This window comes from Glycine soja, chromosome 15 (genome assembly GCF_004193775.1).
Source record: "Glycine soja cultivar W05 chromosome 15, ASM419377v2, whole genome shotgun sequence".
Classification (NCBI taxonomy): Eukaryota; Viridiplantae; Streptophyta; class Magnoliopsida; order Fabales; family Fabaceae; genus Glycine; species Glycine soja.
This window is the reverse complement of record NC_041016.1, coordinates 13,319,289-13,343,450: the sequence shown is the minus strand read 5'-3', so window position 1 is coordinate 13,343,450 and position 24,162 is coordinate 13,319,289. Positions and strand designations below refer to the sequence as shown.

Sequence of the window (24,162 nt, the reverse complement as noted above, 5' to 3'; positions counted from 1 at the left end):
GTTTCAAGTATTATATTACATCGTTATCATATCAAAGATAAAATAAGCTATGGAGAGAGAAAAAAAAAATCATAGCCAAAAAAGCAAATATTGACTAGGGTCTAGGGCATTTGGCACGTCAAACCATACCGCTTGATCCCTACATAAAATCAACAGACATTATGAGAGGATAACCGTCTTTAAGACTTTATCGGGAAACAGAAAAGAACTTACCGCATTAAAAATTAACTCATTATTTACCTACATATTGGTGTTGCTGTGAAGCTTATATATTAATTTAAACATTTTTTTAAAAATTATAATAAAATAAAACAATTTTTTATATATAAAAATTTATTAATTTATATTAAAACAAGATTTTATAATAAAAATAAATACATGTAAAATTAAATATTAAATATTTTAATTTAATTTATAATTTTTTTATAATTAAAAATAATAATTCTTAACTAATGATGCATACAAAATAATGTTTATAAAATTAATTAAATAGAACAAGTAACTTAATGATTTATTGTTATGTTTTTAAATAAAAAATCAATAAGTTTAACTTTTACGAAAATCTTAAGGGACTAAAATTATAATTTATTCATTATTTTATTTATTTCTATTAGAATCAAAGAAAGTGTATTGTTTTATAATAAGTTAATTTGATCAAAATAAATATATTTAGTAGATGCATTTATTTTAGTAATTTTAACTTATTTTTATAATTACTTTAATTTACTTATAAGTTATTGGATTCTTTTTTATCTTCACTAATTTGCTTGAAATCTCTCTTTCCCTCTTGTGTGTCTGTATTTTGTAATGTGAACCTGAGAGATAAGATTCTGGTTAGTGACACATGGTGGATCATAATAAATCTCAAACTACTCTAGTGGTAATATCTGCAAAGACTCCAATATTCAAATCAGAAAATGTCCAAGGAATAATGAGAAATGAGTGAAATTATCCATATCTGAGAAGAGTCTCAATATAAATGTGTTTGGCAGGAGAACTCATTAGTTTGTTGCATTTAGTAGAAGAAGACATTTGGCCATATGTCTAAGTGTTTAAGTGCAAGTATCCCTCGAGCTAAGCATAATGTTGGGCCGAGTTTATTTGCCCTTATGTTTTTTAAGAGTATGCTTAGATAAAAAATTTTAATTGAGGAAAATAATTTATTAGAAAATTTAAATTTTTGTAATTTAGAAAATTTTGGAATTTTAAAACAGAATTTTAAACAACTAAAAATTTAAAATTTCAATTTCCTACTAAAAAGTGAAAAATTGAAATTCTCAGTTCCTAAAATATTGATCGGATGTGAGTATAGAGGAATACGTATAACTAGCACACCAATCATATTTTCTTTTTTTTTCATTTATTTTTTTCATCCTCATAATTTTAATTTTTTTTATCCAAACACAAAATTTTGAAAATAAAAAAATTTCATTTAAAGTATTTAAATTCTTAAAATTTAAAATTTCTCAAAATTTAAAATTTCTCCATCCAAACACGCTCTAAAGTAATTGTCTTTTAACTCAGATTTTATTAGTTATGGTGACCTGGGCCGTTTCTATATATAACAATTGGTTGAAGTTAATATTGATTAGGATAAACAATGTTGACATATGAATTTAGCTCAATTGATTAAGTAAAAACAATAAATTGTTATAAATTTATTATATTTGATTTCTATGCATAAAAAAAATCCTTTATAATATGATATATTGCTAATTAATATGATAAGCAGAAATTTCGCTTGACCTTGTAAACAAGTGCATGCCAAGCTAAGATTTGTATAATAATAAAATATGACATTGTTCTTTCTGTTTAAACGAGAAGAAAAAACGCGTACGGTTCGAGTACTGACTTATTAATTTGGATATTAACTAATTATAATGACAATTATTTTTTTTGGGTACAAATAGTGACAACACTGATAGCAACATAAAAAATATTTTAATTTATTTAATTACTAAAATATAATTAATTATCACCTACATTTTACATCTATTAAATTACAAAAGCAAGTTTGTGATTGAATTATTAATGATTAAGTTAAGCCCTACAAATTTCGTATAAAGTGAGGGCATTTTACATGACAAAAAGTTTATACTAATCTGCTTAAGGTCTTATATAATATCCTTCCTCGTACTTATGTCTAAAACAATTGTCTGCATTTGGTTTCATACACTTTAATTTTCATTTCTATATTTGTTGGATATATATATAACTCATACTTTATTTATGCATCAAATTAATAAATCAATAAAAATATATTAATAAGAAAATTAATACAAGTAGATTAAAATTTTACTTTTAAGCAATAAAACTATATCTAGTTATATATAAGAAATAATTACATAATTCATTAAGATCATTATAAGTGGTTAAATTAGTTAATTGGTCTTTTAATTTTATTCCAAAACTATCCATGATATTAAGTGGTTTAAGAGGTAGTTATTTTTAAAGATAATTTTTTAACTAATGAGTATATATTATTTTGTTGGTAGCTCAATTAATACACCCACTTTCATGTAGAAATAAGTGCATACTATTAATAGACTTCATAAATAATTTGAGATAAAAAGAACATTTAACAATAAAATAATATGTTTAGTAGGAAAATATTATCTTTTATTTCTTATATATAGGATTAAAGGTAACATTAAAAACAAACAAACATAATCTTGATTTGTCTAAACTTAAATCATAAATAAATAATATTATAAATATAATAATAAACTTAGTTATAATTAAATAACTAAAAATACATTTAAGCTTAAAAATAATAATAAACTATATCAAATTAAATTATAACTAAGTTATAATTAAAATTAATTATGGTTATAATTATATATTATAACCAATTATAATCTAGTTATTTATTAATTATTATTATTATTATTATGGTTATTTAAATAATCAAACCATGAGCACTACTCATGTCGGCAAATCTTCTACCTAGGAGGCAGTGACAAATAAAATTTACCCTTTTAAGCAAAACATTTTAATCCTTAGTAGTATATACATACACTGCATATCCTTCTGTGATTTTAGGAAATCCATCCAACATGGAAAACAAATAAGAATCATAAGATTTCTTTACTGAAATAATGAACTGAACTATCTCTTTACTTGTTTTATACTTGTAATTTGAATTGATTCTAGTATAGTATTTAACTATTTTGCTGCGATTGATTCCACTTAGGAAGAAAATTGTTACTGTTTTTTGAATAAGGTGTTTAACTAACCGCGGTTGATCTAGTACAGTTCAACCCCAGATGTATTTCTTCTGGATTTGGAAGAAAATTAGCCGCGATTAGAAGCCAGTTTGAAGGACTTTACATAATTAATGCTCATAATTAGTTATCAGCGATTTGATGACGCTTGGCTAAAACTTGTTATCATTACGCACACCTTAAATACAAATTAGGCTGATATGATAGGACCTCTAAGAGAGACTTTACGTAAGTATAAGCCTAACACATAATTTATAAGTAGAAGTAATAAGAATTTTTCAATAAATAAAAATGTGAAGTAAAATTAAATTTGATATTCCTTCTATTTTTTTATAATATTCTTTTTTTTTGTTGCTAAATTTGTTTGGAATTGAAATTTATACAAGATTATAATAAGAATTCAGAAAATATAATTTTGATTTCAAGATAATGTAATTTGGTGGTGTAAAACTGTAGAGTATTTAATTTTAAATAATAACTTTATTAATGCAAAAAAAAAAAAAACTTGTTGGCTTTAAGCAATCGTGAAACTTTGTTTATGTTGGGTTTATAACTTTAATTTTTAGAATACAATTTTAATTAGGATTCATAATTATTACTGTGATATTAATATTCAGTGTATTAAAAAAGAAAGATATATTCAGTTTGATACAACATATCAAAAGTTTAAAATTAAAATCAAACTATAATTATAATTATAATAATAAATAATATTTTTAAAGAAAAATTGTAAATGAAAATTTAAAATTAAGAAAAAATTCTTCAATGTGAAGTCGCATATAGTTCAAAGCATAGTGTGTTTTAGTATTTAACTTTTTGTTTATAATATTTTTTTTAAAAAAATATTAATTAATTATAATTATAAATAAAATGAAGTCTCATTCCACTATTTCCTAAAGCTCCTGTGTCTCATTCACTTTATAAAATTAAATTTCTTTGAAAAGCTTGGCTTACCTTCAACATTAATAGATAACACGAATATTATATATTAAAGATAATTTTAGAGAAAATTTTTATTTCAGTTTATTGTCATTATAATTCATTTTTTCAAATTATCTATTCGTTTCTATAACTTGAATTGTGTATTCTTTTATAATATTATTTGTGTACGTGATTAGAATTTTTTTTCTTATCAAAAAATACATATTACTAATATATTTTATAAAATATTTTTGGCATATTTTTTATTGGCAAAATTTTATTATAAAGAACAAAATTTTGTAGGTTTTATTTTTTTATTTAAGAAGTTTCACTCATAATCTGTATCTTTGATTTGACAAAAAACTAGGGAAAAAAAACTGAAACAATATCAAATTTATTTTTACTTGAGATTCTCATCATTTTATTAGTTGTAAAATTATTATTAGTTGTATATGATATGTTAAGTTTGCTGCGACGAATTGCGCAGACTTTTGTAGTACGGTTTCACTTTTATACTTTCAAACAAGGAGTATGATACTATAGTTTTTAGAGATACAAAGAAGTATTGATATTATTGATTGAAAAATTTAATGTTTAATTACACTTTTTAGCATTTATATCGGGGGGAACTACTACCAATTTTTAATTTTGGAAATTGTAAGAGTCTACAAGGTTTTTGGGAAAGTGTAGAAGGATTCTACAAGGTTTCTTTTAATTAACTGATACTCATCTACAATAAGGTGATATTTTTTAGTGTTTTATACCTTTGTGCTGCCTGTGAAAGGAATCAACAAATAGAAATTAACACTAGGTAAAAGTCATCAACTGTATAATTTTTTTTATTATGAGCCTGTCGTTAGATGACTACCTCATTGGCCTAAGGTTCTACCGGGTGTAATCTAGGAGGAATATTATATATGAGAGAAAATAAGACTATTGCTTGAGAAGATAAAAAATATAATAAATAATTTTTTATCTATAAATATTAATTAATTAATTTTATTTTAAATGTCTATTGAGACGGTTTGAATTTGTAATCTCTTTTTCATTCTTTTTCCCTTTATGTTTTTTTAATCATTGAATGAATCTTATATTTTTATATAATAATTACAGTTGAATTTTGAATGTTGTCATACTTTAAATACAAAATTGTCCTCAAATTTATTGGCAAACAAAATTAAAACTTTTGCCTTATATTTCATTCTATTTCGTGTCCATTTTAAACATGTCAAACATGTTTTCACCTATGTTGTTTAATTAGTCTTTTATTTTTTCAAATAAAATTAACCAATTTAAAAATCAAAAGTATTTGACTTTTAACATCCCTCGATACAACATCAATTCAAAATCAATGTTAAATAATTTTAACAAATGTGTTTTTTTAACAGTGATCCTATTTAATTAGCCTTTCATTTTAGTAAAAAAATCAAAGGACACCCACTAAATTATAAAAAAAAGTTAAAATAAATAATTAAATTATAAATTCTCTAAAACTATAAATTGCTATAAAAGGTTCCATCTTTTAGAGCACTGTATACATCAAAGTGAACGTCTTTGTGGTGTTGGCACCATATGTTTAGATGTATAAATTCCCAGTGTTTGTTTGTGGCTTCAATTCACTTAATAACTATGGTCAAAAAGAGAGACCTGGTTTGCTATATTATTGTCGGTATTCCATATTAATTTCTCTCCTTCCTTGTACATCAGTTTGACAAAGACTTTATTTAATTTGCTTCTAGTAAAAACACGTGGGCTCTTAAGTTGAATTGCTAGCTAGCTACTATAACATGAAGTATCTCATACGATCATCTATAGTATAAAAACAAGAAACTTAGATCAACAAAGGTATGGTGGGTGGGTGGGTGGGTGGCTTAGAGCACCTAGATCTTATCATTTTCAACTTTACAGTACACATTTTTCTGACCAATATCACTTAGACCCCCTCAAAATTAAGCTCCAACATAACAAACAACGAGTCCAAAAGTGATGCTAATCCCCATTTTCATGTCGTCACTAGTATGAACATGCCCTTATATGTATCCCTGTGTTTAGATCAACTGCCAACTTAAATAATAATATTAAGTTTAAGATATATAATTGTGTATTGTGTTAAATATTAGAGTTTTGGTTATACAAAATTTTCTTGTCACAAAAATTTATATAAATATTTATTGATTTTATTAATGATTATTTTTTATTAAAAAAATTGTTTAATGTTTTAAGTAAAAAATTTTGTTGTAATTATATTTTTTTATTTACAAAACTTAAATTTAAAATCTTAGGAGAAAGAACCAAATCGAATTCCAATACAATCTACATGTAGCCTTTGAAAATAATAATAATATGAGCACGCTATTTCCTGGAAGCACACTATTATCTGGTTTCTCCTCAGTCCCTATCAAAGAATAGTCAAAACTTGGACATTTTTAGTTTGACCATTACAAGGCACATGTCATAATAAAACCAACTTTCGTTCTTTCATTTAAAAAAATTAAGGAAGATGTCATAGAGTTAGGGAGTGATCACTGATCCTCACCTTTTACCACACCTACTTCCAAACCCACATGAGGGATATGACCATGGCTGCCATTACTGATCAATGGATGCAGTTCTATCAACAACCTCTAATGGATAGCCATGGCCATGATCATCATGCTTTGGCACCAATTTCCACAGAATTAGGCTTCTCTGATGCAACCGTGACTACGACAACTAGTTCTCCCACCCCCACCATGCCATCATCAGAGAGCAATAGCATCTTGAGCCAATTGAGTCCAAAGGGTAATGTGTCCAAACCAATAAGAAGAAGGTCTAGAGCCTCTAAGAAAACCCCAACCACACTCCTCAATGCCAACACCACCAATTTTAGAGCATTAGTACAACAATTCACAGGGTGTCATAGCACAACCATGCCAACACTAGGGGTCCAAAAGGGCCCTATTACCTTGAATTTCCAACAAGGAAATAGTAGTGGACAAAAGGTTCACCACAACACAAGTAGTAGGGTAGTGCTACCATTTAGTGGCAGAAGCCACAACAACAGCAACAGCAACAACAACCAGGTTCATCAAGTGCCTTCACCGTTTCCTAATGGGCAGAAGCAAGAAGATGAAGAACAACGACAACTGCCTCAGCAGAGTGGTTACTCTTTTGATTATGTGAAGAACAGTGGTTTTCTTCCAAGTTCGGGTAACTCAATAAGGCCTACCACTACTAGCATGGATCATGTCTCTGATGGTTTGCTCTTGGATAATGATTTTAACTTGGCTGATCTAACTGTTAATTGCTTCCCCAATGATACCTTTTATAAGAGTGAATTATAGGTATATTTTTATGTGATGAAAATATTTAGTTATAAAAGGGTTCAATTATATTGAATCCTGTTCATATCAGAAAACAGTTAAAGTGAACTTTTGTTATATATTCAGTTCATATGTATGCATGCTTTTATAAAAACAATAATTCATATATAAAGCCTTTATGCATTAGTTTCCAAATAGTCCTAGTTCAGTTTAGTTTATTCTCTCTCTCTCTCTCTCTATTCTTTTTTAAAGGAGAGTTCCCTTGATTAAACTATTGTCTTGTAGAAAAACCTCTTGGTTGTTGTTCTTGTTTATATATTCTTTTTTGTTTTAATGTGTGCAGGTTGTATTTTCCTCGTTATGATCACAAAGCTTCTATATATTCCTGCCACCATTTTTATATTATCTGTTTTTAACTAGTTTATGATCACGCCATGATCAAAATTCTCATCCGAATTAAGTCTGATGTTCGAAACCTAAATAATTAAGTTTTTTTGTTTGTACGCGATAATCAAGCTTTCAAAATTGAAATTCATGAGCAATGAAATGCCATCGATCCTAATTTTTCATCGATTTTGTGGAATTGAATCAAGATTCTTCATTTATTAATTATTTAAATCAAGTGATACATATAGTTGTTTTAGTCACTAATTTTAAGACTCGAGTTATGAATATGTAGATATATTAAACATTTAAAACTTCTTATAGAGAATTTATTCGTGCATAATATTTTTATTCAACTCAATCAACAAAAACCTATTTTCTGTGAAGATATATGTCATATCTATGATAAAATAAAGACTCTTCACACTCTTTTATTAGTTTTACATTATCAAGTTCAAATTAATTAATAAAAATATGAATTAGTATCAATTTTGCATTATTATTATAGCATATTTAGTGTCAGATCTTGAATAAGAATTTTGAGCTCAAAATCTTATCTTATGTAGATCTTACAATAAAGGTATTGTAAAAATCTTTAGGGTGGAGAATGAGTTCTTGTAGAAGAACTTTGAAGATTTCTGCATAAGCTTAAAAAATAAAAAATTACTTAAAAATAAACCATTAGACTAACTCGCGGGAAGAAGAAAAAAAATGAAAGAAAGAAAAAAATGCAAGAACGAAAAACATGCCAACAAAAGAGGAAGAACAAAAAAAAACAACAACATACCAGGCTATGGAGGGGGAGGGAGGCCGAGGAGGGGAGAAAGGAAGAAGGGGGAGGGGGAGGGGCAGAAGGAAGAAGAAAGGGGGGGGGGAGAAGAAGAAGATCGCATGAGGGGAAGGAGAAGGGGCTAAAGGAGAAGGAAGAAGGGGAGGGAGAGGGGTGGAAGAAAGAAGAAGAAGAGGCACAAGATAGGAAGGAGGAGAAAAAAAAATTGAAAGTGGACTTTGGGAAGTGAAGAAAGTTGACATTGGAAATGAAAAAAATAACTAAAATTAATTATATTTATAAAAAAATTCTTTAATGTTTCATTAAAATTAATTACTTAATTAATTATATTTAATTTAATAAATAATTAAATAAAATATTTAAAAGTGATGTCTCTGTGTAGCCTATAAAAAATTGTCTAACATTTCAAAATGAAATCTGTCACAAAAGAAAAAAATGAAACAGATATTAAAAGATCTTCAATTCTAAGTGACATTGTGGGGTCCACCAAAAGTGATCTTAATTTGAAATCTACCACTAAAGTTGCTCTTAACTTTCTTATCCTTGAAATCTTAACTTGATCACAATAGCCACCAACCAGTACGTGAAGGAGCATGTAAGGTAGGTGTCAAAATATATATCCATCATACTAAACAAGAAAAGGTAAGAGCTTGAAATTGATTACCTAAGTATACTTCACACCATAGTCTAGGTTGCAAAAGGGTTCAATTATTCATCATGTTGATATATGACAGTCCAAAGAAGTGATGGATTGGAGTCTTGGTCACCTCATAGGGACCAACTTCAGTAGGATCAGGCTAAAACGGTGGGCTCATTTTGGTTACTTCACTCACGTTAAGAACACTAGGCATTATGTTATAAACATTAGGATTTTTTATCTGTTTGTCGTGAATACAAACATTTTCTATATATATGTGTGTGTATGTGTGTGTGTGTGTGTGTGTGTGTGTGTGTGTGTGTGTGTGTGTGTTGTAAGCTTACCTATAATGGTTCAATTCTACGTGAGGCAATATCATTGGACAAGGTCTTCGTGTTGCAAATTGAAACATTAGAGTTATTTGGCACAACTGACTCTTCTTAGTACAACAGTTCCACTTGCATTGTGTGCATATGGTTTAGAAATAGTTTAAAATTGGTTTGACTGTTATTTATGCACACTAACTATAATATTATCCTCGTTTAGAAATGTTTTATTGGATTGTGAAATTGTGATGGAAAAAACAAAAAAGCAAGTCATTCATATCGTTGAGTTGAGAGTAAATGATGTTCCAAACACATGATAAATCTAGGGTTGGCGATAAGAATCAAATTGAATTAACCAATGACATATTAAAAGGTGAATAGAAACTAAACCAAATATTAAGATTCATATTATTGAGTAGAGTAAGAATGGTTTTTCAAACACAAACTAAATCTAGGGCTGACCAAAAGAATTGAACTAAATTAAACTGTGGCATATTCAAAGGTACATAGAAACTAAACTAGATATTGAGAGTCTACTCCAACAAAAAAAACACCATAATTGGGCAGCATATTTATTATATAGTTCCACAAGAAAAAGGAATAAAATCATAGGGTTAATAGGAATAAAATATCCAAACATGTGATATATTATTCCCTATAGTGATAGTTAAATATAAAAATCTAAGTTAACATGAGAAGATCCTATAACCAAAGTTAGTAGGAATGTTTTGCTAAAAGTTGTAACTATACAAGGCACCGACACAACAACCCACTGCCAAAGGCAAGTAAAACAAGCACTGGTAAAAGAGCAACTATCAATAAGCACGATATCCAAAGGTGCATAGAAACCAAACGATATAATGAGTGTTTGATTCAATGTCTTAATATGGAAACATAATCAATAAAATTTACAAAGGAACTAGCTATAAAAGAGAACAACAACTGCCAACACTGTATTAGGAAATTAATTTTAAAAAAATAACACATGATCTAACATGAAAGCGTATCAACATAACAAATGTAATATTAGGACAATCCAATTAAAATATGTTGAAAATTGATGAATCTCAAATTTTATATTTCTTGGTTTTGATTCATATTCTTTCATGTGAGAACTATAGGTCAAGTTCTCATTTTTCTTCTACGAGATTTATGCTAAAAATTGATATAAGTATGAAAAAATTTACTATGCGTGAGACTAAGTGTGTGTGTGTGTGAGAGAGAGAGATGAGCGAGAGACTGAGTATGTGCTGTGTCACAAATTTATTGAAACTAACATAAATTTAGGTTGCATAAATTTACATGAGCCAAGATTGAAGAAACAACAACCTAAAGCACAATTTTGGTGGTGGTGAAGATTGTTGCCACTAAGGGTTTTGTTAGGTTTTTGAGAAGTAGTGAGATATTCATACTCTCTCTCATTGCTTGAAGGAAGGATGTGAAGGATGACAACATAGAGAAATAATGATTGTTTTATATTATTTACTCATGTTAGTCATTTTTTCTTTATAATGAAATCATTTTTTAAAATGAATCATTATAAATCCTAATATATTTTTATTAGAGAAAAAAATGTTATATATTGACAATATAAAAAAATTTACACAGTCATTCAATCATAACATACTATATGTGTAAGTTTGTAGATTTATAAAATAATTATTTTAAAGTGATTTAAATGGTGATACGAGATTGAATGACATTGAAAAACTATTATACATTATTCACGAGTAAACATTAAAATCTTTTTATTATTAACATTTTTTACAATTTTGTATATATCTAAATCTCCCTCGGTCCTTATTATAAGGTTCAAATTAAAAATATAATTTAATTCTTTTTATAAGGTTCAATTTACAATTTTTCATGCATTACTTATTTACCATCATTAACATCATATCTAGAATAATGTGATAGTAGTAAAACATAATTCGTTCATTTTTGTTAGTCTTATTTATAAGGATAGCTTTAGAAAAAAATATTAATCTAAGATAAATTTAATATTCTTAACTAAATTAATGAAAATTCGTGTGTGAATTAATTAATTTGACTTTATATTATGGACCAAAGGAGATTTAGAACCATTTTGATTAAACTTAAAAAATAGTTAAATTAAAAACACTTATTTAATATTTTTTTAAAAGTAGATATGAATTGTTTCTTAAAAAAAGTTAAAAAAAACTATTTGTCAAGTAAAAACAACTCAGACAAGTCCATAAAAAATATCTTAAAACGACTTATTTTATTTTAAAAAAGTGCTTATTAATATTTTTTGGAAACAAATATTTATATAAATTAAAATTATATGACATCTATAAATATAAAAATATTTGAATATGCATGAATATTGTATATATTATGATTTTAATATTTTTTTACATATATAATATACATATCTACTACTAAATAATGATAATAATAATAATTTATACCAAAGGATACAATTTTGTGTAACGGATTTTGGTCTCCACATGTTTTACACCATTTTATCTTTATTTTTAATAATATTAAAGTAATAAAAACAATTGATCCTCATTAGGTACGAAGATTAAAACTGACACACTATCAACATTAACTAATCATTCATTCACCACTCTCCATTTTCATTAAATAATTTTATCTTTAAATCATTTCTTAAATTTTAAAATTACATTAACTTCTGATTATTTTTATATTATTAATTTTTTATTCTGTCATTTTTCTATTAATTTTTATTTTTTTTATTATTTAAAAAATTTAAAAAGACACCCGTTAATAATAATAATAATAATTTTTAGTTTTTTTTTCTTGTGAAAATTCTAGTTCCTTAGTATTAGCTTCTTCCTCTCTCCGTCACTCCACTTCACTCGCCGCCACTCTCCACTCACAATGCAACCCCTTCACCGTCTCGCATCCTGCACGCGCCGCGTCGCCACATCGTCGCTCCGTCACGACAGCCTCCTTCCCCGAGCCCCTTCAGGAATCCTCTCCTTCTCCACCGACGCGCCCGCCGGAGGAGGAGGCTCCTTCGACGCGGCATGGGAGAGCGCCTCCTCGTGGTCGACGGGCCTCGCCGGCGACCACTTCAACGGCCAGGCCCCGTCCGAGGTCCTCGCGTACCTCCAGGACACGGAGGACAGGCTCCGCGAGCTGGAGGCGGAGAACCGCAGAGGGAAGGCCTACTGTGACAGCTGGAAGAGTCGCTTGGAGGAGACGACGGTGCTTCTGAAGCAGGTTCAGGAGCCCGGCGCGCGAGGCTCGTATCTGAAGGATTCCGAGAAGGCGGAGATGTACCGGCTGCACAAGAAGAACCCTCAGGTCTACACCGTGGAGAAGCTCGCTAGGGATTACAGGATCATGCGGCAGAGGGTTCACGCCATCCTCTGGCTCAAGGAGATCGAGGAGGAGGAAGAGAAGAGGCTCGGCCACCCGCTCGACGATTCCGTCGAGCAGTTACTCGATTCTTGCCCTGAGTACGTGCGTCCAGATTCATTTGTGTGGATTTGTTTTTGTGTTTTGAATGAATTGATGATGTGGTGTGTGGTGTTGCAGGTTTTTTAATTCGCATGATAGGGAGTTTCATGTGGCGTCTCTGCCGTACAAGCCGGACTTCAAGGTTATGCCGGAGGGGTGGGATGGCATTACCAAGGATGTGGATGAGGTGCATTATGAGATCTCCATGAAGGAGGATGAGATGCTCTATCGGGAGTTTGTCGAGAAGATGAACTTCAATAAAAAGAAAGTAAGTTCACCTCGCCACTAATATAATATGCATGAAAGCATTCAGAACATTGTTGAGTAGATATCTCGTGTTCTTTCTGTTGGATTTGTTGTATTGTTGTGTAATAATATAAGTTTTTGATATCCTCGTTCTGGAAATTAAGAAGGAAAAATGAAATATTCTTAGCTTATGTGTACCTAATTTGTAGATCTTCTCTCATATTAGCTTGTTCTATAAGCTGGTTTTTGACTTATAATAAACTTATTTTAGCTTATGTAGAAACTTATTCCATTTTTCCTTCTTATTTTTTTCTCCTGTAAGTGTTTATAGAGAAACTACATCCGAGGGCCAAATGGTGTATTCTATTTATGGGGATACTTGGTAGTTTTGCCTTTGGCATGGCATATTGGTGGGACTTGTCTTGTCTGTAATTATAGATGATATCTAGAACTGATGTAGACCAGAGCATATATCAAACTCTACTAGGATATGGAGAAGAAATAGTCAAACAGAGCAAATGGGCTTTTTTTTTGCTCGGCAAAAATAGATATATTATTAATAGGGAATAGTACCAGTGGTACAGAGCAAATGGGCTTGTTAACAAACCAGAAAATAAGAAAGTTATTAATAATTCTGGGTTTAATATTAAAAAAATATTTATATATTTGCCTTACAAGGGCTCAGGTTTAGCTTTTATAGTTTAAGCTACGACCTTTTTGTTTCAGATTACATTATCTCCTGAGATTTGTAAATTACATGACTTGCTGTTTGGTTAGGCCATTAGATATCAGTCTATCATGTAGCTAGTCTTTGTCCTCTTTATGCTCTGGAAGGTTCGCTTTCCTGTCTGAGGGGAAGCCTTTTCTCTTTTCGTTGAACATTATAGTAATAGACTTGATCGTACGATTTTTGAATGAAGAAGTAACTAGCTGGTGACACTTGAGTAGACTATATTCCTTTTACTTTGAGTCAATGCCACAATGAGGGTCTTCTTTTACTTTTTCTTCTTCCTACTCTCGTGATAGCCAGTCAAGTAGGGTTGCAAGGGTAGGCACAATCTGTCGACGGAAAGGCTGTTGTTAATAAAACCAATCTCTCACTGCCCTTGCAATTGTCTGAAGAATACTATGCAATTTGGTTAGCTCTTTACTTTATATTAAGGGAATGACAATAATAAGCCTAAAGCCACACAAAGATGCACATACGTTGCAGAAAGGAGAAAATAATGCAATTTCTTACTGTATTGGCTAACACTGGAGAGTCATTTCTCATCCATGTTTCCTGCATTGCAGTTTGGCAGTGTGCATAGCAACCATCTATGAACATCCCTTCAGATGGAGTGATCCCAAGTCCCAACCACACTAAATACCCTTCAGAATCCTGAAATCATGCATTAAATGAAATCACAAACTGTTGTAGAATCTTGGCAGTCAAAAAGTCCCATAGAGTTTTCAACCAAACGGTAGAAGATTATGATCAATTATGATTCCAGTGCTTTGTTTTTACCCATGCCATTTTTTATTTATTTATAAACTAATGATATACGTCAAGTAGAGTGTTGACACAGGCAGGGCAAAATTTAATCAGCTTTATAAGGTTGATTAGGATCCTAGCCAAATTCCTTGAGTTTAGGTATCAGCAAATTTGAGTGTTACTCTAGTTATTAAGATCAGAAAATGTCCACCTTGCATTAGACTGAGTTAACTTGGTGGGAAGTGTTTTATATCAAGCTTGCATTCATGCCATGTGCCATGGGGATCTGCAACACATGGTACCGAAATGTTCTTAATCTGAATCAAAGCAATATGTTGGGGATCAGAGAAAATATTCCAAAGATGTCATCAAGTATTTAGTGCAATATGTGTTAGTAAGAAATATATTGCTTTAGGACCAAAAGATTACAAGGAAACATCATTCCAAAAATTAAATGATGTTTCTTGAGAAAGAGAATAATCTGGCCTGCTATGTGTGAGCAAGAACTTTGATAAGATGCTTATTTTTTTAGTTTTCAAATTTTGTGGCTAATAAGTATGTTTGCATTGATGTGATTAGTGCAACAGAAATGATGGAGCTTAAAGAAATCTTAACAATAATTTTATTAATTTTTTGGGCAATACATTTTTCATGAATTATTAAGTAAAAGTATGATATAAGGAATGTTTTAGTTTCTTTAATTAGGTGTTTCTTCAGACAAATTTTGCATAAGCACTTGGACAGAGTTTTTCTTCATGTGGAAGTGGTTAAGGAGTAGTGTGTTGTGGGCTTCTAAACCATGACCGTTGCTTTGCTGCTACTAGTATGAAAGGAAATATGCTGTTTTGGGTCACAATGACAAATGTGCCCTGTCAGTTATCAGTTAACTTGACTTCCTAAAGTTAGCCTATCTTGTGTTTGCTTGTTATCTTGATATACACTTGAGCACTGTTACTGCAAATCAATTTCTCACTGGTCTGTTTTAATTTGTTATTGACATTTTTTATCTGATAGTTGATGTAATGGTCATACCACAATATTTATATATATGGATGGTTAAGTAATGAAGCATTTCTCCATCAGGTTACAAGACCCAGTAATGTATGTAAGAGAGATGTTTGTAGAAATGGCCGATATTTGTCCTTAAAGTTTCATTAATATTGTTTGTGAATTGTAGATGACTCATGACTGTATGTAGTCTTTGTTTCTGTATTTGTATCATAATTATTTATTTATTTTCTAATTAAATAAATATATAAAATGTTTTTTTTTTAATAAAGAACTGGTTTTAGAGGAGAAAAACCAGTTTTAAACTGGTTTCTACACTACTTTGTGGTTTAAAACCGGTTTTAAACTGGTTCACAAAAATCCAGAAACCAATTTGGTTTTTAAATCCAAACCAGTTTTCTGGTTTGGCTTAGCTTTGGTTTGAATTTTTGGACAATCCAAACCATGGCCACCATAGGTAATGGGGAGATTGATAGGGATGTACGTGGATTGAAGCTAGTGGATGAAGTGGCCAAATGCTTCGGTTGTAATTTGTGATTGTGAAGTGCCTATCAAACTTGAAAGAATATTTTACCTAACAGTCACCAATGATGTTTTATGGTAGTGAATGTTGGGCTGTGAAATTCAAACAGGAACCAAAAATAGTGTATCAGATATTAAAATGCTAAGGGGGATGCTTGTACATCTAAGAAAAGAAGAATTGGATCATAAATCTTTGGAAGCAGTGTTATCAATGGTGGATGGTGGAATATGGTAGAAGGCCAAAATTCTGACATATACACATCATTGTGACCAATGGCACGGTGCTAGAGCGGGCCTCCCTTCACTAATTTATATGGCAGTTGGCAAAAATCTGCCACGCTATTCTGACATGGCGCCGCCATTTAATAAAACTGTTTGGAAGGAAGTTGAAGTAGCACCTACTAAGGAGATGATGAGATATTGTCTAAACTCTAAATAGAAAAAGACAAATAGAAGTTCTAGTGAGAGAAACATAAATCTAATGGAATATATTTCAACTAAAAATGGCAGATGTAAAAACACAAGGAGAAACCATTATAAGTTGAAATTTCTTTTGTTGATTTTACAATAAATTTGTTTTCTTAGAGAGTCCAATAGCATCAACTAATCCATTTAGCTTGCCTCCTTAGTGAGATAAATGTTTGTTGTTATTTAGTTTTTCCATTGTTTGTTGAGAATACTTTTCTAGAAAAAAAAATAGTTGTTTGAAATATTGTTCAAACATTTTTCAATTGTTTTATGGTATTTTTTGCTTTACTAACACCTATTTTAACAAATATGGTCTATGCGTGAACAGCTCCCCTCACATTCATATTCAGCTTCTTTGTTCTGTGTGCTGCTAGTAAGATATTTGCTTGTGGATCTCATTGAATAATGTGGTTTTGGTTGTGTGCAGATGGCTGGAGAGGTAAAATGCCATAAGTATAGTCGACGACGCCCTTCAGATGGATGGACTTTTACAGTAGAGAAATTGGGACATCAGGGAAAGCGTGGAGGTGGTGGTGGCTGGAAGTTTGCTAGCATGCCAGATGGATCAAGCCGACCACTGAATGATATGGAGAAAATGTATGTGAAGCGAGAGACACCACGCCGGCGACGCAGGATTCTTCCTTGATTACTTGATTTTTTTTTTTGGAAGTTTTGATTAGCTGTTAAAATTAGATTTTTTACCCATTGTATTCAATGGTTTGGGATGTGTAGTGTCAATTGTTGTCTTTTTTCTTTTGGATGAGTTATTGTATTAGAAGATTTACTTAGAAGAGTTGTGCATGTGTTTTGTTGATTGAGAAAATTAGAACTATATGTGATCTCTTGGATTTGACTTTAGGCATTAAATATATTCATCATCTATTTTTTACATAAAAGGCAAGGTTTTATATAATTTAAAGAAAATCTACTTCCTCCTCCTTATAAGACCCAAATTAAAAGTGGTGATGGTCTTTTTTATAAGACTTAATTCATAATGTCCTTTGAATTAACTATTTGACTTAATATCTTTAATTAAAAGTTATAATAACAAATAATTAGAATAGAGAGAGGAAAATTAATAATAATGGTAGTTTTGAAAAAAAATTAAATTAAAAATATATTTATTGTTAATAATTAAATTAACTATTTTTTATAATCTTGATAATAGGTGTTGGCACCACCTCCTCATTGTTGTTGTTAGGAATGATAATGGATAACCTCTAAATAAAGGTTTATAGTGCTCATTCTTATATTTGCATATAAAAATAATTTGGTCTCATACTTACATAGATAGTAATTTTAATCTGTCTTTATAATTGCTGGATATCTATATACCCATGTCTCGCATTTTTCTTATGCATGACATTAGTAATAATAAATTAGTAAAAATTAATTAAAATAATTACTACAATTCTAGTAAAAATTTATTTTTAAATAATTCAAACATAACATTAAAAGGATACATATAATATTAAAGATAAAATAAATATAATATTGATTTATCCAAACTCAAGTTATAAATAAACAAAATTACAAAAATAATCATCTAATATAATAATTGTTAAAATTAATGTTCTAATCACTTAACAAAAAATCTAATTAAAGGTTTAGGGTTTTTCATTTTCTAGTAATGAATGACATTGTTAAAGATTAGAGATTTAAAGTATTAGTCCTAATATATATATATATATATATATATATATATATATATATATATATATATATATATATATATCTCGTAACATATATTAATACATGAAATATGCAGGATGAGACAGGTTGGATATTATAATATCCATACCCATGTAAATTTGCAAGTAAATACCGGTTCCTATTCAACCTTAACATTGTGGGTAATTATTTGTCTCACTTGTGGATATTTTTGTGAGTATATGTAAGGTTCGGATACACTTTATCATTTGATATGATTAAAATATTATTTTGTTCTATTATGTTCCATCTTGATCTTATGTCTTACCCTAATTTATTATATTATGACCATCAAACAAGTCCTAAAGTGATTCACAAAGAAGTTCCTCCCTTTTTCTTGGAGGAATCATTTTCGTTCATTCAATGAATTTTTTTTTACAATTGAATTTGTTTGACAAAAAAAAGTAGAAAATAATGCATCATCTATGTGAAGTCACCCCACACTTGGTAATATATAAAAAATAGGGTAAATAATTATTTTGATGATAAAAAATTTAAATATAGTTACCAAGTGATACGAAAAGAGACAGATTAGTCCCACAAATAATTTAATGACAAATTAATTTTTAAATTTTATAACTTAATATCAAATTAATCATAAAAATTATAATTCATTATCAAAAAGGTCATTGAATACTAGAGAACTAATTTATTACCAGACTTACACTTTTAGGGACTATAACGGGAATTTACCGGAAAAAAAATATAGGGGAAGGATGGACCTTGGCCCGGTTCACGGAGCGAAAAAAAAAAAGAAATTGTGGCCCACCCTGGTTTCCATCTCCAATTTCATCACTGTTTTCTTATGTCCTACTGATTTGAACAACTCATTGATTCGTTGAACCGATGATGTCATTTTCTTAGGAACTCCGAACAACACAGCACAGGACACGACACGCCCAATGGTTGGCGACGGTGAAGTTACAGTCTTCGCCGACACAAACTTAGGCACTCGCATTGCTTTCAATGCCCCTCCTGACATCACAGCTGCATCACTCAAAAGTAGGTTCATAAAAAAAAACTCCTTTTTCTCCTCCACACTTCATGTTCTGGGTTTAAATATTTTGCCCATTTGAAGATTTTGTTGATTCTGTTGTGTTATTTCACTTGTAACCTTTGCCTCCGTGTGTTTACATGTTTTTGGGTTGAATAACACTGTCTCACTTGCTTTGATATGAAATTGTTGCAGTGATGATGACTTTGAGGAGGAGTATGTCTTGTGAGTTATGTATATTTCTTGTACTTGTTTATGTTGGGAATGAGGGTCTTTTGCAAGGGTTTAGATAAATTTGTATCTGTTTAGCATTAATTTTGTGATTTAATATTTTTGCACATGTTCAAGCATTTATGGGCATCTATTGTGGATTTGTTCAAATGAAATTAATCTCATTTCCATTTTTACTTGAATCCGCTTATTCTCTCCACCCACATGGCCTAGCAGTTGTGTTCAAGTAAGTTTGAAGATGAAAGATGAAACCTAGTCATGCCATTTGAAAATTCATTTAAAATTATAGTGGGGAAAGCCTAGCAGTCTGAATTGATGATAATGTCAACTCAATCATGGCTCTATTTCAGCTCATCAATCAAACAATGGTTATGTTTTAATCAATTTTCAATATTTTGCTTAAATGTATATCATATTGAATTTACTATAGACTTGAATATTAAGGTCTTCTCACTCTCGAGCCAAGATGATCGTATTACTATCTTTTTGCTCAGCTGAAATTTAATAAATCTAAAAAGCATTTGACTCCTACAGAGAGAACTGTATAATGGCCTTGGATATTCCAAATTAGTTTACCTCTAAAGGCAGACTTTCTTGTGCTGATAGTGTTGCTTGTCCGGACCTTTATTTTCTTAATCAGATTATAAGACGACAGTTATTGACATTTAATAAAATTATACATAAACCTTTCCAGTGAAATGGGTTTTTTCTATGGATGCCAAAAGTGAAGCAATTTCCTCTATCTTGCTATTGAACATAAATAGACAACAGATAATTTAGGTATAGCCAACCCTGTTTTTTTTTCCCTTTGCTTGGAACTCTTTCGTGAAGGCGTGAACAAAGTTTTTGATTGTCAAGGAGAGTGCTTCTCTTTATCCTGCTTCCTTAAATCAAATTATGGAATTCTCTCCTGGGGCCGGGAACACCATTCTCGCTAGACATATTTGCAATTTCTGCTTCTCAGTCTGTGGATTGCAGAACAGGCTGCTTCTAATTTGGTTGGCGTTGTATCATGTGTGTATAACATTAGATGAGGGAGATAATGGACTTCAAAGGGCTTCACCTTTCAATTTTGGGTTGTTTCTTATGATATGATCTTTCCTTTTTTTTCCATAAAGGTGGGGTTTCAAATGCAATGTTCAAAATCTAGTCTTCTTTGAGTTTGAGTCTTTTCATGAAATGCTTTGGCTCCAATTTAGGTTAGTTTTTCCATATAATTAATGGTCTGGAGCACTGCTGATTCTTGACCATTGTCAATATCATCCACAAACTTTAAAAAATGAAAAAACTGGGCAGTGATGAAATTGCAGTTTAACCTGGAGTATGTTAGGTTATGACAGGAAAACTAATTTGTGCAATGATTATTCTGCAGGAGACTTTGAGAAAGCACACTTCAGTTGTTTACCAGATATAGGAGAGATCCAAGTTAATGCTTTGAGAAAGCACACTTCAGTTGTAGGTACTTTACTTTCTGTTTAGTATCTATGCATCTTTTTTTATGAATTTCTGCAACAATGAGTTTGAGTTACTGTATATTCTTCTAGGTGAAGCAAAAACCATGCTTCTACTACCTGCCTGATTCCTTCCCTTTAAAATATGCTTTCCCTGCAATGAGAGGAACATGGTTTCTTCATGTGGAAGTGAAGCATTTAAAGCATTTGTGCATTCTGTGTCCGCCCGATGATGCAGCTGTTCTTTCAAAACACAAGGACTTAAAGACCTGCAATGGTGAGGATAAGGCAAAATGCAAAAGTGAGGAAAAGAAAATGGAAGGGTTCCAACCCCATCATGCATTGTGGAAGAGGATGAAACTACTAATCATGTTTCAAAGAAGCAGAACAAAGAGAATTTCTCATGAAAATCACGCGCAGAATACAGCCTCTGGAATGCCAGAAAGATATCCCAGCAGATTTGGAGACAAATCTACTGGTATGTCCAATAAGAGTTCAGATGTAATGCCAGAGAATAAAGTTGAAAATGTAGTTGAGTTGCATCCTAATTCGATGCAATGCAGTCTCAGTAAGATGTCTACACAAGTGATATCAGTCACAGGTATAATCCATAAATATTTTTCAAGTTTCAATGGGATCGACAATTTTAGCAGCTCTTCAAACTCAGATATTACATCTAAATCTATTCATAGTGAGATTGAAGTTCATTCAAACACCAGAGAACACAGTTGCTCAAAGAGACAAAGCGATTCCTTGCCACAGTTCACTCCCAAAACACCCCCACATGTCTTGCATGCTCCATTTCATGTTGAATCGGTTTCCATAAAATCAGGGTGCAAAAATAGAAAATCAAATTTTGGGAAACATCTTAAATCAGGTGGCAAAAATAGAAAATCAAAAGTTGGGAAACATCTTCTATCAGGGGACGAAAATAGAGAATCAAAAATTGGGAATTGTCTTCTTGCCGCTTCACGAAGTCTTGGGGTTTCTATCACTAAGCATGATCCTGCACTTTCTTTCTGCAGATTTAAGGATAGAAAACTACTGCACGACAAATCTCAAATGAAGGAAGGGTTTGATATTTTCTATCAGTGAAAGTGATGATTGACGGTATGGTGTAGAGTAGACTATAACAAATGTGTAAATATAATGTGATTGAATTGTATTTGATCTATTTTGTGGCCTATGGCTTGCAAATATCAGACTTCTGATTTAGTGTTGCCATTGGGGAAATTATAGGCAAAATGTTGTAAGTTTATCTTGTAGATCACAAGAAAGCAAACAGATGTGCAATTAGCTAGCAGTTTGTTACTATTGAGATTTTTTTTGCATAGATGTCGTCAGAGCTAATGTTGGTTCTTCAATGCTTCTCTAAACATGCAGGCAGCAAACATATGACTATTTTTCAAAGTCTTGTTGCAAAGGAATGAGAAAAGGATTTGAATCTATCAAACATTAAGCCAAGATCTGTTGGTTTTTCTGTGATGTACTTGTATTTCCTTTTTCTAGTGTAAATTTTGCAGCTCAGTTGGGGCTGTTGTTTATAATTATAGCAACACTGGAAACAAGAATGGAATGGGTGTTCTGATTTGCTTCATTTGGAGCAGTGTATATTTTTCTTAAAAAAGAGAATGCTATCTTTTGTCTTCTATACATTGTCTTGCATCCCATCATCACTCCCTATACATCATGCAGGATTCCATAGCATTTGCTCTGCATTTTCCTTTTATCTTTTCTGTTAGTAATTGCACTAGTTTTAACGTGAACTAAAACAGTTTGTTAATAGTTAAATACAAAAAATGCCCGATATGTGCTAGTGATGGGTTTATATTACATTTGAGAATTTGACATTCTTTTAAAATTTAAACTATTTTAGTAATTATACATTAATATGACTTGTTGACTAAATACTATTTTAAATAAGATATTATACATTTTATGTAAATATTATTTGTTTTGAAATATATATCAAAGAATATATTTTAATTTGTTTTATTTTTCTTTATTTCCATAGATTAATTGTACATAATGTTAAATTTTATATCATGTTAACAATTGGGTTCCTTCAATCTTAGCTCATTCATTATTTAGTTTTGGAAAGGTTGGACTCAAGTCTAAACAAAATTGCTATCAATATTCTAGATTGAACAGAAATTAAAATAAAACTGTCCTAATTCATTCAATGAAGACCCCAATGATAATATGATATGGTTATTGGTTAAATTTACATTATTGTAGCATCTTTACAGTATTTTATTATTGTAAAATATGAAACTTTGTTTTACTCCTCTCGACGATTACTTGAAGTTATATTGATATTTTTTTATTATACATAAATCACATTTTTAGTAAATGTCATCTTTAAAATCGAATCATAAATTCATAACAGTTATTAGCTTCTCCATTATGTTAATTTATTTATTCACCATCAAATTAATCATAATTTTAAAATCCATTTAAAAGTTTTTTTAAAAAAATAAAAAATCACTAAAGATCGATTTAATTTTAACATTACATTAATTAATTTTAGAATAAATAATTAAATTTGTCTTTAAAAGTCTGAAGTGTGGAGAAATTAGTCTCTAGAATATGAAAAATTCAAATTTAATTTCTGAGTGGGAGAAGGACCGAATGATCAAAAGGGGTAATTTCTTTTGGAATTTACAAATGGGGCCAAATTTTGAATTAATACTCAAATAGGGGTAAGGCGTAGGATTTTTATGACTTCCGGTTATGAAGTCTTAAAAAATTGACGACTTTGTTTTTTTATTTTCAAAAAGAATTTATATGAAGTTTTAAAATCTTTTCCGACGTCATAGTTGTTCTGTTAAATTCTTTTAAAATATTTTTAGTTATATTAATTTAAAATTTATTAAATAATATTATATTCTTTTTAAATATTTTTAATTATTTTTTTACATTTATCATAACTAAACTAATAATTTCACACAGTATTATTAATTAATTTTATTTGATAAAATTATTTTAATATTAACAACATATAATAACTTAGTAATAAAA

The 24,162-nt window shown here is 30.1% G+C and overlaps 3 protein-coding genes across 3 annotated transcripts; all 3 read left to right on the top strand.

Moving 5' to 3' along the window:
• Positions 1-6,624: 6,624 nt before the first annotated feature.
• LOC114387083 lies at positions 6,625-7,781 on the top strand. Its single transcript, XM_028347205.1, has one exon. It carries the CDS (start codon positions 6,710-6,712, stop codon positions 7,466-7,468), a length of 759 nt encoding a protein of 252 aa, XP_028203006.1. The 5' UTR covers positions 6,625-6,709; the 3' UTR covers positions 7,469-7,781.
• A 4,605-nt stretch (positions 7,782-12,386) lies between these two features.
• LOC114386309 lies at positions 12,387-17,651 on the top strand. Its single transcript, XM_028346275.1, has 3 exons — positions 12,387-13,036; positions 13,116-13,305; positions 17,183-17,651. The coding sequence occupies exons 1-3, from the start codon at positions 12,453-12,455 to the stop codon at positions 17,399-17,401; spliced, it is 993 nt and encodes a 330-aa protein (XP_028202076.1). The 5' UTR covers positions 12,387-12,452; the 3' UTR covers positions 17,402-17,651.
• A 1,546-nt stretch (positions 17,652-19,197) lies between these two features.
• Positions 19,198-22,738, top strand: LOC114387283. The gene is made up of 3 exons (XM_028347435.1): positions 19,198-19,467; positions 21,063-21,145; positions 21,235-22,738. Exons 1-3 carry the CDS (start codon positions 19,368-19,370, stop codon positions 22,234-22,236), a joined length of 1,185 nt encoding a protein of 394 aa, XP_028203236.1. The 5' UTR covers positions 19,198-19,367; the 3' UTR covers positions 22,237-22,738.
• The last annotated feature ends 1,424 nt before the right edge of the window (positions 22,739-24,162 follow it).

Excerpts from the sequence above, each read along its gene's own strand:
- LOC114387083 (XM_028347205.1), top strand. The coding sequence starts at position 6,710 with ATGAGGGATATGACCATGGCTGCCATTACTGATCAATGGATGCAGTTC.
- LOC114387283 (XM_028347435.1), top strand. The coding sequence starts at position 19,368 with ATGGTTGGCGACGGTGAAGTTACAGTCTTCGCCGACACAAACTTAGGC. Across the intron at positions 19,468-21,062 it reads CACAGCTGCATCACTCAAAA|GAGACTTTGAGAAAGCACAC; the intron begins GTAGGTTCATAA and ends ATTATTCTGCAG. Across the intron at positions 21,146-21,234 it reads TGAGAAAGCACACTTCAGTT|GTGAAGCAAAAACCATGCTT; the intron begins GTAGGTACTTTA and ends ATATTCTTCTAG.
- LOC114386309 (XM_028346275.1), top strand. The coding sequence starts at position 12,453 with ATGCAACCCCTTCACCGTCTCGCATCCTGCACGCGCCGCGTCGCCACA. Across the intron at positions 13,037-13,115 it reads TTACTCGATTCTTGCCCTGA|GTTTTTTAATTCGCATGATA; the intron begins GTACGTGCGTCC and ends GTGGTGTTGCAG. Across the intron at positions 13,306-17,182 it reads TGAACTTCAATAAAAAGAAA|ATGGCTGGAGAGGTAAAATG; the intron begins GTAAGTTCACCT and ends GGTTGTGTGCAG.